The sequence below is a fragment of the Ammospiza nelsoni genome, chromosome 22 (assembly GCF_027579445.1).
Source record: "Ammospiza nelsoni isolate bAmmNel1 chromosome 22, bAmmNel1.pri, whole genome shotgun sequence".
In the NCBI taxonomy this organism is placed as follows: domain Eukaryota; kingdom Metazoa; phylum Chordata; class Aves; order Passeriformes; family Passerellidae; genus Ammospiza; species Ammospiza nelsoni.
In genome coordinates this window covers 2,519,883-2,537,043 of record NC_080654.1, presented here as the reverse complement: position 1 = coordinate 2,537,043, position 17,161 = coordinate 2,519,883, and the positions used below count along the sequence as shown (strand labels likewise).

Below are 17,161 nucleotides of genomic sequence, written 5' to 3'. Positions count from 1 at the left end.
TCCCTCCACAGAAGAAGGAGATCCTGCTTCAGGATCTGACAACAGAGCTCCCAGCTCTCCCAACAGACTGAGGGCATGGAAATAAAGATGCCTTGGGATGAAATTTCATCCTGTGGCTTCACACACCAGCAGAGCTCCTCTGGCTTCTGTGGGGAGGGCACCCAGCCTGGACCATTTAGAAGAAACATCTTCATTCCCCAGCCTGAATGTTCACACCAGCCTAAAGAGAGCAGAATTTGGTGTTGTTTACACCATCCTAAAGAGAGAAGAATTTGCTGTCTGCTCTCCAGCCCAGGTACGGCTCAGAGTGAAAAATGGTCATCAGATAAATACAAGATTTTTTTACTTTATTAATACCGAACCCCATTATGCTCCTTTCTGTCAAAGAAAGGTCATCCTCCTTTTAAGGCAAATTTTCAGCCCCAAAGTGCTGGTTTCTCAGCCTCAGCCAGAGCTACACGTGGCATTTAACAGCTGTAAGAGAAGGGACTTGTTACACTGCAGGAATTGAGAGCCTTTAAAAGAAAGAAGTGCAGGATTTCTCAGCCCTGACTCTGAGCAGGGCTGTTGCAGATGTGTTTGTGCACCTCCTGCTCTGCAAAGCAAGAAAAACAAAGTTTACAAACTTGTTCTGTGTTTACTCCCTCCCCACCCACCTTCCTTTAAAAATTCATCAGTAATCGGAGACATCCCGAGGAGCTGTTGTAGTAGAGTTACTATTTAATGAGTGTGTGGCAGACTTAATATTTAATGTTTAGATAAACATCTCCACCATTTCCCTCCCCTGCCCTGTGTTTTTATGACCCTTTTAGGAAAGGAGCTGGTCTTATCTGCCCCACAGGCCACGCAGCAAATTGTCTGGGGGCTTGAGAAGAACCTGTAAGTCTTTAAGAGACATTGCTGGTTCCACCTCTTAGACAACAGGTTTAAACACTCACACTCTCAGGGATCACACCAGGGCACAGAGAAATATTCTCATTTCCCACTGAGCTCCTTAGATGTTGCTCCTCTTATTCCTTCAAGCTCCAAAGTTAGGAACCTAAATTGATTTAAGTTTATACACAACGTCAAATTTTGTGGACCTTAAGCCAACAAAACAACATTTCATGAGGCTGCTGCCTTTTTGGCCAAGCACATCATCCCCTAAACCATCCGTGTACAGCAGGGAGCACAGGGCATCCTTACCCAAACCAGCCTTTTCCAGCTGGAAATGATGGGTGGAGGACAATACCATCCTCACATTCTCTGTATCTACAGGGCAAAACATGGCTGGAAGCAACTTCCAGCCCACTCAGTCATGCAGCAAAGTCAGATGATGGGTAATGATTTCTGCAGCCTGGGCCAGGCTCTGTTGGAGGCTCCAGTCCCAATTTTATTCCCACAAGCTCTGCCTGAGCCTCCAAGGAGGGGCAGAGGCATTTGATCAAGCCAGCTCCCCTTAATGTGATTTCTATTTCGGAACTGCTTCTGTTGTGCCCTTGAGTCTTTTCCTGGCAATATCACCTGTGGCCCAATGTGACAGCAATGCTAAATTATATCTTGATGGCTAATTAGGGTAATTAAAGTGAAAGTAATCAAATCAACGTAATGGGCAAACTCTTAATAAAATGTCAAAAAATCTCTATTCATCATAGAGAGGTTTTTTTACTCTTTTGAATGTCAAAGAATGAGGAGAAAGAAAGAATTGGGCTTCAGAGTGGCCCTGGCTTAAAGGGGCACCATCAGGCTAAACACACCTAAAAACAGAGTTGATCTATTGCTAAAAACACTCTAATTGTTAAAAAATAAGGGCTATGATTTAAAAATAAGGGTTATTATTTAAAACATAAGGGTTACTATTTAAAAAGTAGGAGTAGTTATTTAAAAATGAGGATTACTATTAAAAATAATGTTTATTATGAAAATACAAGGCTTATTAATAAAAAATAAGGTTAAAAGTTTAGGCCGCATCACAGAGTTTGCTGTTTCATGTAATTCCCTGTATCGTGTCCTGCTGAGGGTCATGACCTGGATTAGTTTCCTGAAGATGATGGGGAACATTTCTCCAAAGTGAGGAGGATCTTTATCCCAAAGGTGAGGAGGATCCTTTCCCAAAAGTGATGGGGATCCTTTCCCCAAGGTGAGGAGAATCCTTTCCCTGAGGTGATAGGTATCCTTTCCCCAAAATGAGGAGGATTCTTTCCCCAAGGTGAGATGGATCCTTTCCCTAAAGCGATGGAGGATCCTTGCCCCAGGGTGAGGAGGATCCTATCCCAAAAGTGACGAAGATCCTTTCCCCCAAGTGAGTGGAATCCTTTCCCTGAGGTGAGTGGGATCCTTTCCCCAAAGCAGTGGAGATTCTTTCCCCGAGGTGCGGGGTATCATTTCTGTCAGATGAAGGGGATCATGCCCTGGCCATGCCCTGAGCATCCCTCCCGGTCCCTCGGGATAAGGAGGGAGAAGCCCTGGCTGGGTTCCCCCCGCCCCGCAGGACACCGGGGCCGGGCAGTGTTTGCTGTCTCCAGGCAACACAGCTCCTGCCCTGTGCTCCCTCCCTCCTTTCTCCTTCCTTTCCTCCATCCCTCCCGTCCTAGCCCCGTCTCATCCCCTCTCAGGTATCTGCAGGGACAGGCTCAGGTGTGCGGGATGAGGGGCAGGAGCCTCCTCCTGTCCGCTGGCTGGAAAAAAACCCAAATTTGTCCTCCTTCCTCCAGGCCAAGAGAAAAGGTAAGGGGTGGGTGATGCATCGAGGTGTGGCTCTGTCTCCTCCGTGTCCCCACCAGCGGCGACATTGATGATTAAAAATTTATCAAATGGTTGTCCCAGCCTCATTCCACGGGCAGGGAACACTGACCAAGGGGGGTGGGTGCTTTCCAACCTCTGTGATGTTTCTCCTCGTGGCTTTACTCCCCCAGAAACCTGGCAGTGACCAAACCCTGGCTTTTCATAGCGCCTGGGCTTGCTGGCATCTGGAATTTGAAAACCTGCTCCCTCCAAATGGAAAAACTTGTGTTCCAGAGCCCCTCACGGCTGATTTTCTGCTAAAATTCTGCTCCATGGTCCCCCATTGCTGATTTTCTCTCAAAATTGTGGTCCACAGCCCCTCAGTGATGATTTTCTGTCAAAACTCAGCTCCACAGCACCTCGTTGCTGTTTTTCTACTAAAATTCTGCTTCACAGCCCCTCATTGATTATTTTCTATTGAAACTCTGCTCCACAGCCCCTCACGGCTGTTTTTCTGATAAAATTCTACTCCACAGCCCCTCATTACTGATTTTCTGCTCAAACCTCTGCTCCACATCCCCCTTGTTGCTGATATCCTGCTAAAATTCTGCTCCACAGCCCCTCACTGCTAATTTTCTGCTCAAATTCTGCTCCACAACCCCTCATTTCTGATTTTTGGATAAAACTGTGCTCCACAGTCCCTCATTACTGATTTTCTGCTAAAATTTTGCTCCACATCTCCTTATGGCTGACTTTCTGCTCAAACCCTGCTCCACAGCACCTCATGGCTGATTTCCTGCTCAAACCCTGCCCCACAGCCCCTCATTTCTGATTTTCTGCTCAAACCCTGCCCCACATCCCCTCATTCGAAATTTTTTGCCCAAACCCTGTTCCACATCCCCTCATTTCTGTTTTCCAGGCCCCGGCCATGTCCGGCCCGTGACGCCGCTCGGTGAAGGCCCAAGGCCCGGCCATGTCCCCTGAGGAGCTCGCCGCCCTGCTCTGTGGGGAAGGGGATGAGCGCCTCTTCCTGCAGGAATTTCCAGCAGCCACAGCTTTTTACCTGGCTGCCTTCAGCTGCTGTGCCCCCACAGCAGTGCAGAGAGTGAACTCCATGGCCCATGCGCTCTGGGAGAGAGTGGTGGCCACCTTGGAGGCCTGGTGCCAAGGCAAGGCTCAGATCCCCAAAATCCAGAGCAGGAACTTGGCCGTGGTGTCCCTCAGCGTGGGAATAGCTGCGATTTTCCTCTCCACCCTCATCCCAAACAACATGGTGGCCTCAGTGTACGAGCTGGAGGCCCTGCTGAGGCGAGGCTGCTCGGAGGAGGTGGTGAGGAAATGCAATCTCCTGCTGGAGGGTAACCCAAGGGGTTCCATGGAGCTGCTGCTGCTGAGGGCGCTGGCACGGGTGCTCTCAGGGACACAGGTTGGGAAGGGAATTGTGGATTATATCCAAGCCTTTGTGCTGCACCAAGCTGAGGCAGCAGCCTACGTGTGCAGCAGGCAAAGGGAGCACCTGCCCCAGGTTGTCCAGGCTTTTTCTGATCATCTCTCCACGTGCCATGAGGAAAGCCCAAGCTGCAGCTCCTCAGAGCAGTGGCTGGGTGAGTGCTACAGATTCCTGGCTGCGGTGGCACCAGGGCATGCCTGGGTGTGCAGGGCACGGGCAGCCCACCTGCGAAAAAAAGGAGAGTTTCAGGAGTGTGTGGTTGTTTGCACCAAGGCTCTTGAGGGAATCTCAGCTGAGAATCTCAAAGGTGAGGACGTTCTGGCTCTGCTCCTTGAACGAGCTGCTGGGTATTTCTTCCTGGGAGGATGCACGCAGGAAATGATGCAGGATTTAGCAGCAGCCTTTGCAGGAGACCCTGCCCAGGCAATGAAATGCTTTGAAGAGCTTTTCTCAGCCTGTGATGCTGAGAAAATCGAGGAGCAGGCCAGAGCTGCCCTGGAGGGGAGGTTTGCAGCCTACAGGGAGGCTGTGCGTGCTCGGGCTGAGCTCAGGGGCACCTGTGGCACTGAGCTGCTCCCTCCTGTCATCCAGACAATCCAGCTGCTCCTGCACATCTGCCCAGCGTCCAGCCGGGAGCTCAGGGTCCGGCTGGCAGACTGTCACCTCCTGCAGGGACACCCCAGGGCTGCCCTGGACATGTGTGAGCAGCTGCTGGCAGCAGAGCAGAGCACTTACCACAACACGCTGCTGGCACTGCGAGGCTTCTGCTCCCTCCACGCCCAGGACCACCATGGAGCCCTGCAGGACTTCCAGAGGGTCATCGAGCACGAGTCCCCACACCCCAGCAGCTGCATCAAAGCCCTGTGTGGGCGTGGGCTGATCCGCATTTCTGGTGGCAGCAATTACTTGACAGCTCTGGATTATATCACAGCTTGCCAGCTAAAGCTGGATGAAACCATCTTCACCATCAAGTCCTACGTGCCATGGAACCAGAGGGGATTGCTGCTGAAGGTGCTCCAGGAGGAAGGACAGATGATGCTCCAGAAGAAGAGGTACCCAGGAGGCAGCTCAGTTTCCTTTCACAAAAATCAAACAGAGCTGTGCACATCCCTAACCTTGAAGGTGTTTTGTTTTGTTGGCTTTTTTTTTTTCCCACTCCAGAGATGCCCCTGGGGTTTTCCAGCTGGCTTCTCTCTTGGTGGAGCTGGACAGCTCTGACGAGGCATCCCGGATCCTGTGTGCTGATGCCCTGTACCAGATGGGCCGTGGGGAGGAAGCCCACGAGATGCTGTCACTGGCCCTGTCCAGAAACCCCCAGAGGGCTCCTGTGCTGGCCAGGCTGGCCCTGTTGCAGCTCAAGAGGGGCTCTGTGTACGATGGCAACCAGGTAAGGAGCACCTGGAAAGCCTCATCCTCGGGGTCATTCCCTCCTCAACAGCTGATTAGCCAGATTTTTCACATTAAATTACAGATTAATCCCTGTGTTCAGTGGTTTCGGTGCATTTTCCCTTTATATTTCCCCTTTATAACTAAACTTTGCTGTTAGGAGCTCCCTGAATAGCAGCAGGAACAGAGCTGTGACACAGTGAAACTTGGAGCCCACGTGCAGAACCTCTAGCAGAACTTAAAGGTGTAAATACAGGGCTGGTATTGCTATAAAATCATAGAATCAGGAATTTGTGTTGAAAAAGGCCACACAAGGAGTCCCAGTTAAATCCAGCTCATTCCTCATGTGATTTTTAATGGGATTTCTCAGCACTTTAATCAGGCAGAGCATCCTGTCCCTGGGGACAACATTATGGGTTTGGGAATGTTCCTTTAGAGAAAAGAAGGCACAAGTGCCACCTCCCCATTGTTAGAAAAAAAGACACAAATGCAGAAATTCCAATATCAGTCTGCAGTTTTCTTTCTCCAATGTTGATAAATTGTGCTGGAAACCCTGAAAGCCATTCCAGCAAAGTTGCTTCTCCTAGCCAGGATTACAAAGCTGAAATCCCAGGCTCTGCCATAAGAGGGAACTGTTGTATTCTTTTTAAAATGCCATATAATTTCTGCTAACCCATAAGGAGAAAGGTTTTGTTGTCAGCACTTCACTACTGCCTATGAAAAATTAAAGTTTTCTGTAATTTGCTGCTTTTAGGATGGCTGTTAATGAAGGGTGTGGCTTTATTACAGTGCTCTCTTTGGACGTTGGATTTCCATCTATAGCTTCTGCTTCAAGTTCTGCATGAAACATCTGAAAATTTCTCTTCACAATATTTTATCTCACCTGCCTGTCAGATGCCAATCACTTTTATCTATCAATAAAATAGAGAAAGTTATGAGTTCAAGGGATGTGTCTGGTACATCAGGATAACTTTATTCTTGTCCAGACTTCTCTGGCTCAGATTTGAATATTCAGTCTCTGCTGAGCACTGCAAAACCATCTTTTGATTCATTTTCATTGGAAATTATGTTTAAAAAGTGCTTTTTGAGGCAAAGATACCAAAGGTCAGACAGGATTCTTTTCCAGCAGGACTTTGTAGGTTTGAATCCATGCTTTTCCCAGATTACCAATAACAATACTAAAAATAACTTACAGCACTTCTCTAATTTTCCATTAGTACAGTGTTTTTGATTTTGCAGTCAAAAATGTCACTGGAATCCTTGTGTTCCACAGGAATATTCTCTTTTTTGGGCAATCATCCTTTATTTATAAAAACACTCCACTGCCAATGTGGATGCTGCCCAAAACAAAGCAGGCAGCACCAGGTACTTGCCCAGAATTATTTCCACAGCTGCAGTGGTGGTGAGAAAAGATAAGAATTCCTGTTTTCTCCAACCTGCATTCACAGCATGGCTGTCTGAGGAGATAAATCAGAGATTTGTGATCCTGGGCTGGCTGAAGCCCCAGGGAGAGGCGGGGATGCTGAGGAAGGACACAAATCTCTCACACACAACCTCACACCCCATTCAACTCTTTCTCTGCTGCCTTTTCCTCTCCCATCCTTAAGCTGCTGAGGAGGCTGATCAGAATTGGAGACTCCTCCTGCCTCCTGCCAGTGCTGGACATTTTCCAGGACGAGGACAGAAAGCTGCTGCAGAGCCACTGCCGCTGGCGAGCCCTGGCCATCCTGAAGGGCAAACAGGAGGCTGCTGCCATCAGAGAGGCCATTGCCCACCTGTCCTTTGCCATCCTTGCTGCAGGTAGGACACCAGGATGCCCGTGGGGATTTGTTCCTAAGCAAATCAGGGTGGGACAGGATGTCCAGATGTCCTCTGTCACCTCCCCAGTGAGGGCTGACACAGCACGCGCACCTGGGCCATGAATTTTAAATTTTAAATTTCAAAACTTTTAAATTTCAAAACTTTTAAATTTTAAATTTCAAGGAATTTAAATGGCTTCAGCACAATTCTACAGGGACATCACCCCCTCTTCTTCACCCTGTGCAAAGAAGTGAATGCAGGCCCTCACACATTTCACCATCCCAGCTTTCCCTCAGGAGAGAGACCAGGCTGACAAGGAAATTCTTCCAAGTAAAACCATGTTTGTGTGGAAATCTGCCTTTCACTCTGAGCAAATGTTATGACAGCAGCACTGAGAAGAAGAGAGACTGGCTGGTGGAAATGGAATAAAAACCCTGTTAATTGCTTGGAGATGGTTCCATTTCACAGCCCGTGCATTCCAGCTTATCAGCTCCCCACCTGCTAGAACAGATGCTTGTTAAGAAATAGATATTGTCTTTAGAGGAGCCAACTGGTAGAGCTCCAGAGTGATAATAACCTTTGGTGCAGAAGTTTTGGAGCAAATCAGGAGGGAATAAAAGCCTCATTACTGCAGAGGAATTGCTTGGAGCCTGTCTGCTGGCTGATCCCTGCAGGCAGCTGCATTTGCTGACCTCCCTATGAAAACATATTTCCAGTGGCACTGATGATTTATCATCCAATATTGGATGCCACAGTTATTGATTGCAACCCTGGGCATGTTAAGATCCTTATCGAAATTGCCTTGGAAGGAAGGGATGTGTGGATGGCAGGCACAGAAATGCTCTGCAGGCAGGGAATGGAGGGACCAGGATTTTCTCTGAAAACTCTATGTGTTTATTTGGGCAGCACTTGTGTGAAAACAGAGGGGGAAAAAGGGGAAAAAAAGCAGCTCAGTATCACAAATCCCAGTGCATATTAATTCTGGCAGGGAATTAGTCAGTCCCATCTGGATAACTCATTTTTCCAAAACAATGTGTACCTTCCCTGCCCGTGGGAGGGGGCTGGGGACTCTTTAAGGTCCCTTCCAACCCAAACTATTCTGTGATTCTGACCCCACTTTATTAAAACAGCCTAATGGCTTCATGCCTCCACTCTCAATAATCCCAGATCTCCCTCTTGGGGCTTTCTCCTCTCATTCCTGCTGCTCCCACTCCAACCTGACACAGATTCTTCTTTCCTCTCAACACGTGGCAGGAATTCCACTTGCAACAACAATAAAGGAAACTTCCACTTCAGCAAACTCTCATTGTACTTCATCCTGAGGTATCCTCAGGCCAAGTGGAGCCTTTTTGGAGCTTCCTGTGAGTATCCTTGTAGTAACCATGGCTGCATCCCTGTCCTCCAGGTGGTTATGCTGAGGATTGCCTCCTCACCAGGGCTCGATGCTACGGGCGCCTTGGGCAGATGAAAACTGCAATTTTTGATTTTAATGCTGTCCTGAAGGAGGATCCCAGCAATGTGCAAGCTCTGAGTGGCCGAGGGTTTGTTCACCTCGCTCTGAAGCAGCAGAAGGTACAGTCCATGTGGGGCTTTGCTGGTTTTTCTGAACAACAGGAGTGTAAACATCACAGAATTTGTTGTGGAATCACTGGAATCAGGAGTTTCTCACAGAATTTGGACAGTGAAATGCTCTGGGTTTGGCTGGGTGTATGAACAGCTCATCTGGCTTTACTTATTTTCTTTCCCAAGCCTGGGGAGAGGAGGGCTAAGCCTTGGTCATGATTTTCTGTGATAACCCAAAGAGTTTAAAGCACTTTGCAACACTGATTCAAACCTGCCTTTATGACCTCCTATCAGCTTTGCAAATGGAAAAATTGCAGCACAAGGACAGGGAAGAGCAAAGTTTTTCCATGGTTCAGCAGAGAGCTTAAAGCAGCTGAAAGAACAAATTATCAATACTTAATTATTGCTTCCATTTCTTTCCTTGGTGTTGTTTTTCCACAGGAGGCAGTGCAAGATCTGATCTCAGCACTGAAGGTGGAGGCAGGAGCAGTGATCCCAGCAATCCTGTCCTTGAAGCCTGAAGCCCAGGGCTTGGTCACTGGGTGGCTCCTCCAGCATGGCAGGGCCACTCTCAGCGAGCTCATGGCCACCAAAGATGTCCCAGAAGAAACCCTCAGGGACCTTCTCACGATGGCAAAAGCACTGACCAAAGTCTGCAGGGCTGCACAACATCACATCTTCTACACTGATGTTCTGATGGCAAATGGTGAGTCCCAGTCCTTCAGCACAGCTGGTGAGGGAGCAGAAAATGGACAGAAGTGAATATGAAATGTCAGGGGTGTTGCTGGATGGTTCTGGATGGTGCTGGATAATGGTGGATAATGCTGGACAATGCTGGACAGTGCTGGATGGTGCTGGATGGTGCTGGATGGTGCTTCTCAAGAGAAGTTTCAAAACATTTTGGGACAGGGTATTCTTGGGACTTTAACTGATCAGAGTGACCCTGAGATGTGTCACAAAGTCTCTTTTCCCAGCCTGGTGGTCGAAGAAGGAGTCAGAGCTCTTCAGTTCTCGTTCTCAAGGTTGTTTATTTTCTTATCTATAAAATTCTTTCTCCTGTCCTGCCTAGGTCCATTCAGCAGGTCAGACAGAGGCACTCTGGTGTTATCTTTTATACTAAAAACTACCTGTACAATATTTACAATTACTTTCCAATACCTATCACCTATGTCAGACAGTGAGCTTCTACTCTAAACCAATCCAAAAGTGCCAACATCACCCTGAAGATGGAGGCCAACAAGAAGAAGGAGAAAGGTTGGACATGCCCAGATTCCTCCTTTTTGCCCCGTGAACCCCCATTCTAAAAACCCCAAAAATCTATTTTCCACCCTGTGACAAACTGATTATTATTCTAGTTAGACTTTTTGGCTTGCAGATGCTCATATAAGGTTGGTAACTTGCTCCATGGGTCATAATAAAAACCACAGGCATCTTGGGCTGAATTCCAACAGGATATGACAAAATTAACGCCTTTAGACATGGACTGGCTGCCTGACCCCTGCCTCTCTGTGGTTTCTGGGTTCCTTTCTCCCCATGGGATGGGTTATGGAGTTTGTGCTGATGTTCCCCAACAGGAAGGCACCAGGAGGCCCTCAAGCACCTGCAGGAAGCCTTTGGCCACTGTCCTGCTGAGGACACAGCCAGGGCTCGCCTGGCTGTGCTGCAGCTGCAGGGCAGGAACGTGGCAGGAGCAGCTGCCCCGCTCAGTGCCCTGGCCAGGAGAGATGAGAAGGATTTGGTCTTTCTCCTCAACTTTGTAGACACCAAGAAACAGCAGCATCTCGCTCAGGTACAGCCCTTTTTGTTCGGTTCCACATCTGTGGGTTCAGTGGGGAAAGAATTGGGAAGCAAAACTGGGATTTTGCAGGGATTTCTCCCTGCCTTGAGACGTGTGTGGGGAGTTTCAGCAGATTGTCAGGGCACAAATTGGCTTTTCCTCCAGCCAGGTCAGGAAGAAATTTGGAGCCAAATTTCTTCCACTGCAGTGACCTTGATCAGTCTCTAATAATCCATCATTGCCACATCTGAGAAATTAGGATTCCTTTTTGTTCTCCCTGGCACAAGAGCTGGTGATGCTCACACTGAAATTCAGGGGGTGTGAGGGTGTCAGGTAGGGATTTAACAGATCATTGCTAATTGTTGCACTCTGGGGGATACATGGGGCTCATGAATGGCTCCTGGTGAAGGAGGATTTATGCTTTGTTCATTTTCTTGGTGAAAAGAGCTGAATATTTCAATTCAGTGACATTAAATTCTTCCATCCTTCTTTTGTGCAACATTTAGAATTTCTAATATGATCTCATCTTTACAAAATTTAAGGCTTTGAGGCTGGTTTTCTTAGCTAAAACTGACACAACAATGCCACAAAGCTCTGATCCCCCCCCAAGCATTTATTATTCAGCATTTTTCCTATTTCTCCCCCAAAGTACACCCAGAAATCATCCCCAATAATAAGACAAGAGAAGGTCAGATTGATGGTGAAGAGTTTTAACACTCAGCCAAGCATCTGCAATTCTGATTACCCAGAAGCTCTGCGTTCTGAGAATCAGTTTGCTTCCTTTTATTCAATTTGTTGCTGGTGTGCACCCTGGTGAGAAGCTATATTGTTATGCTCTCTCCCAGGTTATAAAACAAACAACATGCTGATATCCTTAATGCAGCAAGAGGAGCCCTTGGAATGTATTTGAACAGAACAGCAGGAGGATATAAGTAAACAAGTATTAATTTACCAGTCCCCAGACATGGCCCATTACAGAGAAAAGAGCCCCTCTCTTCTAAATAATGTAAAAAGTTCAGTCTTAGAGGGAAGAGTTGGAAGATTTCAGAGGCAATTTGCAATCTTCCACTTTAGAAAGTTGGTAAAGGAACAATTGAGGCTGTGACTAGGGAGGCCCTAAGGAGGTGTCTATAAATGAAGACACATTTTAGAGCTGAATTTCCCCTGCTTCACATCACTCCTTCTGTGGGGGTCTCACAGCCCAGTCCATCCACACTGCTTTCCTTCTGAAGCAGCACAGGAGGATGTTCTTTGCTGTCAGGAAGAAAAGAAAAATGAAATGAAAAAAATCAAACTAACATTTGTATCATTTATACTGCTGTGACAAGTGAGAACTCACCGGTGCCACAGATGAGTGAAGCCTTTAAAGTGGGAGAGAAACTTATTTCTGTCTCTTTTTGGCAGCTGTGTCTGAAATAAAACCCCTCACTGTGGCTTATTTATCATGAGAGATTGAGACAAAAGGTGTGACCAGGCTGATTTCAAAACTGGAGCCCAATACCAGGGCTGGCAGTTTAAAAAGAAAACATTACTCCCTTTCATCTCATGCTTTTAAATGTTTGAACTTGAGGACCTGGGTGTTTTTAGATGTATTTTGTGACCAGGGGATGAGTGTGTGCTCTCTGGGGTGTGGAAGGAATTGTTTCATCCACCTGCCTAGTGTCTCAAAGGATTTCCCAGCAGCACTTCCTTTTGTGAAAAGATCTCAATAAAAAGAAAAGTTTTAAAAGCTTTCATACAGAATTAATGCTAAAATTCCTCATGATGGCCTGACTTTGCCAAGGTTCCTACCCTGGGAGAGGGAGTTTGCCCTGTTCCTGAATTTTCCAGGTAGGAGAAGAAGAGTTCAGAGCTCACACCCAGTCTCAGCACTCCAGCACAAAAGCATTTCTGCCACATTGTTTTTCTGAGAATTTGGAATTACAGGCATTTTAAAAACGTGTCATCATTATCCTGGAGCCAGGTCTGAAGACCTAAAAATAGTTCTCCATAAGCTGAATAGGAAAGGGTGGAGGAAGGAGAGAGCTCCTGGATGTACTCTTTCTTATTTCATGGAAAACAAAGCCATAAAATTCTCCCATTATTTATAGCAAAAGGGGTCCCATGTTGAGAAATTTGTAAACAACTGGGAGAGCCCCATGGGAGCAGGAATCTGAAAGATTTATCAAGCTGCAAAAGGTCAGAGGAAGGGAGGAAGGGAGTTTGCTTTGCTGCTCGTGCAGCTTCAACCCTTGGCTCTCCTGAGTCAGGGGTAAATGCACGACTGATTCCCAACCCCTCACACAGATCCTCAGGGCTGCAGCTGCTGTGGAGATCCAAATTCCTACAAAAAAGGTCTCCACAACTACATGGTCTATGCCAGAATTAGGTGAAGTTGCCATTCCTCATGTCCTTCATGGCATGTGCAGGTGGAGAAGGAAAGATTTGCTCCAAACTCTTCTGGAAGCACCCAACCCTCTGCCAAAGCTCAGAGTTTATCGTTCCATCTGCTGGGATTTGCTGCTCAGGGTCTGACCCTTGGCCATAATTCCATGCCCAGTAAACTCCTCACTCTTTTTCTCTCTAAGGAATTAAGCCTTGGTCATGTCATAAGATTGGTCCCTAGGGACTGGAACCAAAAATGCCACAAAAATATGTGTGTGTTCAGTGCTTTACACTCAGTGAGGTAAATAAATGGAAAAAAGGGACACAGAGACCCAATCCAGGGATCCACTCATGGACCTTTCCAGGTGGCACCTGAATTATTTCAGTCTGGAAGCCAAAATCAAAATTTTAATGACAAGTAGGACTCCAGTTCCCCTGGAATGCACTCTGAGGATTTTCCTGCCCTTCCAGGTCACCTGCAATGAGGCTGATGACAAAAATGCTCCTCCAAGGCCACGTGCAGGGAGCAGCTGAACTCAGCCATGGCCATCCCCTTCTGCCTTCCCTTGCCTTCTCTCCCTCAGCCTGGTTTTCATCTTTATCTCTGTTAGGAGACAATGTGCAAGCTGTTGATTAATCCTTCCCTGTTACACCCCAAAAATGTCCCAGCTCAGGTCCGGGAGAGCCAAAAGAGAATCCAGATTCCAGCTGCCCAACCTTGCTCCATCTGCAAGGGTGAAAGGGAATCCTTGATTTTCAGATGGGATTTTTCCTCCAAGTGTGGCAGGAAAGGCAGAATCTCATGGCTTGATGTGGGGACTCTCAGGGAAATGTGAAAAAATGCGACATTGAAATATTGCTCAGTGAAGAAATGCAATATTGTGGTGCAATAACCCCAAATGCCCCAGGTTAGAGCACGAAAACCTCCAACATCAGATTTAGCATTCAGCACAACAACAACCATTGTGTTTTCTTCTGCCTCCGAGACAACAAATGCGCCTTAGAGGCTGAAAATGACAATTTAACTACACAAACACAAAGCTATCTTGAGGAACTGCACTGAGTTCCTTGGAACAATGTGATCCAGAACTCTGGAATTTCTAGGGGGGAAAAAAAACCACCTTCTCTTGCCAAGATGCTCCTCAGGCAGCTGCAATTCCACCTTGATCCCTGTTAAATTCCTGCCACTGAGGGGACACTGAGGAGTTGTCTTAAAAACATTTCAAAGCACAAAGCAAATGTGCTGCTCTTTAAATGTACAAAGACATCTGAAATGAAAATTTATGGCCAGAATTGTTAAAGCCAGGGGTTGACACTATTTGGGGAGAAGTCCTATTGCTATTTCTCTGTGAGGAAGCTGAGAGACTCTTTAATAAATATGATTAGGTCATATTTATTTATCAAGAAAGTATATGTCATATATATTTATCAAGAAAAATAGCAATATGCATATATTTCATATATTTTATATATATATATATGATATTTATTTAGCAATATATATTATATAGAGATATATGTTGCTGTATATAAAAATAGCAAATATATATATATATATATATATATATATATATATATATATGGTTTTTTTGTTGGTTTGGTTTTTTTTTTTGGTGCATTATAATGTAATAACTGGGGCAGAATTCCTCCTAAACCATGAGGACAGGCTAAATTATTTCCTGGCACTGCTCTCAGATGAGGTGCTGGGACTTGCCCTGCAGTGTTGATCCCTTTCCTGCAGAACCTGTTTTCAGTCCTGGCAGACAGAAATCAATCCCAGCCTCAGTCAGGCAAAATAAAAGGGGCACACAAAGAAACTGGAGAACCTGACCTGGCTCTCAGGTGTGGCTACAAAAACAGTGGCTGGGCTAACTGGATTTCTGCCTCCACAAACAGGAATTACCCCTGAAATGAGGAGGATGCAAATATTTATCCTTTGCTTGAGCCTTGTTTGACCCAGCCTTTTGTAAGCCCTCAGCTGCTGATGGCAGCCTTGTTTATAACCTGAATATTCTCTCTGCTGCAGCACGTTAAAAGCTTTATTTATTACCAATGAAGGGGAATAATGAGAAATCCATTTCAGGCAAATACTTCTAATGGACTTTTCTTCATTGACCTCCATGAACCTAAAAATTATGAGGCTTTTTCAGCCTTCTCTATTTCTCTTGTTGTTGTTTTTCCCTTCAGATGAGGGCAGAGAGTTCAAATTGTACTCAAGATTAACAATTAGCAAAGCCACCAGTTGGCCTTTTTTTTTTTCCAACAGCTTAGGTAGGCTCCAGTAGAGAGAAAAATTTCATTTTTACCTCTTGCATTTGTGGGACAGCACCTGGAGATGTTGGTCCAGGCACCTATTTGTTCATTATTCCTAAGTAATTTAAACAAATTCAGAAGAAATTCTGTGCAGAAACAAAAGACTTCAGAAGCTCCTGAGATAACAGCAAGTACCCAGTGAGCCAAGAGTTTTATATCTTGGTCATATCATAAGATTGAATAGATGGAAAAAAGGGACACAGAGACCCAATCCAGGGATCCACTCATGGACCTTTCCAGGTGGCACCTGGATTATTTCAGTCTGGAAGCCAAAATTAAAATTTTAATGACAAGCTGGACTCCCATTGCCCTTGGATGCACTCTGAGGATTTTCCTGCCCTTCCAGGTCACCTGCAATGAGGCTGATGACAAAAATGCTCCTCCAAGGCCACGTGCAGGGAGCAGCTGAACCCTTATCTGTATGCGAAAATACACCAATTTTTATTTCTCCAGCTAGATGCAATTATTTCAGTCTGGAAGCCAAAATCAAACTTTTAGTGACGTGATAAAACAACTAACATTTCTTAGTGTCTGTGTGTGTTACCAATCCAGATTAGATTTTTTTCTTTCCCCAAATTTTTTCCCTTTATGTCACTATAGAATACAAACCAACACAAGTGCACACTGCTGCTCTGAAGGTGAAAAAAGGGAAGTTTATTTTTTGACTATAGCATTTATAGTTTTCTAAAAGTGACAGTGGATTGGAGGGTGACAGTGCCACCTCTCCAATGACACTGGACAAACTAACAATCTATCCAAATTTTTTTCTTCCATAAAAGAATGCAAAATAAGAAGTTATTTACAGAAAGTGCCTGACAAAGTTCGTAAACATCAGAAAGCTTAGAAAATCTTAAAAAATCTGGGCATTTTTATTAACTAACATGGATTCCTCTGTCCCCACAGGCAGCAGCCCAGGAAGGGAAGATGCTGATGAAGGGCCACAACCACCAGCAGGCTCTGGGCTACCACAGCCTGGCTGTGCTGGCCAGCAGGGCCAACCCCAGGTACCTGAGGCACAGAGCTGCCTGCCTGATGCACCTGAAAAAATACGAAAAAGCTCTGAAAGACATGGAGAAAGTGATCCAAGGGCATGGCTGCAACAGCCCAAAAACCCAGGCTGGGGATCACTGCTGCCAGGGCTTCCTGCTGCTGGCCCTGGCTCAGGAGGAGGCAGCAGTGCAGCACTACATGCAAGCCCTGCAGCTGGACGAGCCCCTGGCCCTGGGCACCATCACTGAGTGCCCTGGCAGGGAATCTTTGACCCAAACTTTTCACAAAATTGCACAATATAACTTTGAGAAGCGGCGTTATGAAGAGGCCTGGAAAATCACGGACTATGGGCTTAAAATTGATAAAAGTTCTGAGCTCCAGAAGCTGAAAGCGAGACTGAAAAGGGAGGCATCGAGCTGCAGCATACATTGATTGCTCTGTTTGGGGATTTCCCAGTCTGATTGCTTTCTGGGAGGCTGCAAGAATGAAGGAAAGATGAGGAAGATAAGAAGGATGAGATGCTGATGATAAATATGCAACAGACACTGGACACGGAGCAGCAAAACAAAACTGATCAAGAGAGCAATGAGGAAAAAAAAAGCAAATTGCAGCATTCAGGATTCCTTAAAATTATTGTGGATTATGTAAACTCCCCATTGTGAAAAAAACCTTTTTTTCTGTTTAAACAACAAATTCTAACACAGGGGTTCCAGTTCTACAGAAAACATTCAAATCACTTGCAGCCCATGAATAATAATAATGTATTTCCTAGCTAGCATTTTATGAGCTTTAACACTTACTGTTCCATCAATTTG

The 17,161-nt window shown here is 46.1% G+C and overlaps 1 protein-coding gene across 1 annotated transcript; it reads left to right on the top strand.

Annotated features, from left to right (window-relative positions):
- The first annotated feature begins 3,676 nt into the window (after nt 1–3,676).
- TTC34 (tetratricopeptide repeat domain 34) lies at nt 3,677–16,778 on the top strand. Its single transcript, XM_059487715.1, has 8 exons — nt 3,677–3,707; nt 3,798–5,277; nt 5,315–5,540; nt 7,147–7,339; nt 8,745–8,911; nt 9,344–9,608; nt 10,477–10,691; nt 16,260–16,778. The coding sequence occupies exons 1-8, from the start codon at nt 3,677–3,679 to the stop codon at nt 16,776–16,778; spliced, it is 3,096 nt and encodes a 1,031-aa protein (XP_059343698.1).
- Nucleotides 16,779–17,161: the final 383 nt, after the last annotated feature.

Bases quoted from the DNA above. Each gene is read 5' to 3' on its own strand.
- TTC34 (XM_059487715.1), top strand. From the start codon at position 3,677: ATGTCCCCTGAGGAGCTCGCCGCCCTGCTCT. The intron at 5,541-7,146 runs GTAAGGAGCACC...CCCATCCTTAAG, and splicing joins CTGTGTACGATGGCAACCAG to CTGCTGAGGAGGCTGATCAG. The intron at 7,340-8,744 runs GTAGGACACCAG...CCTGTCCTCCAG, and splicing joins CTTTGCCATCCTTGCTGCAG to GTGGTTATGCTGAGGATTGC.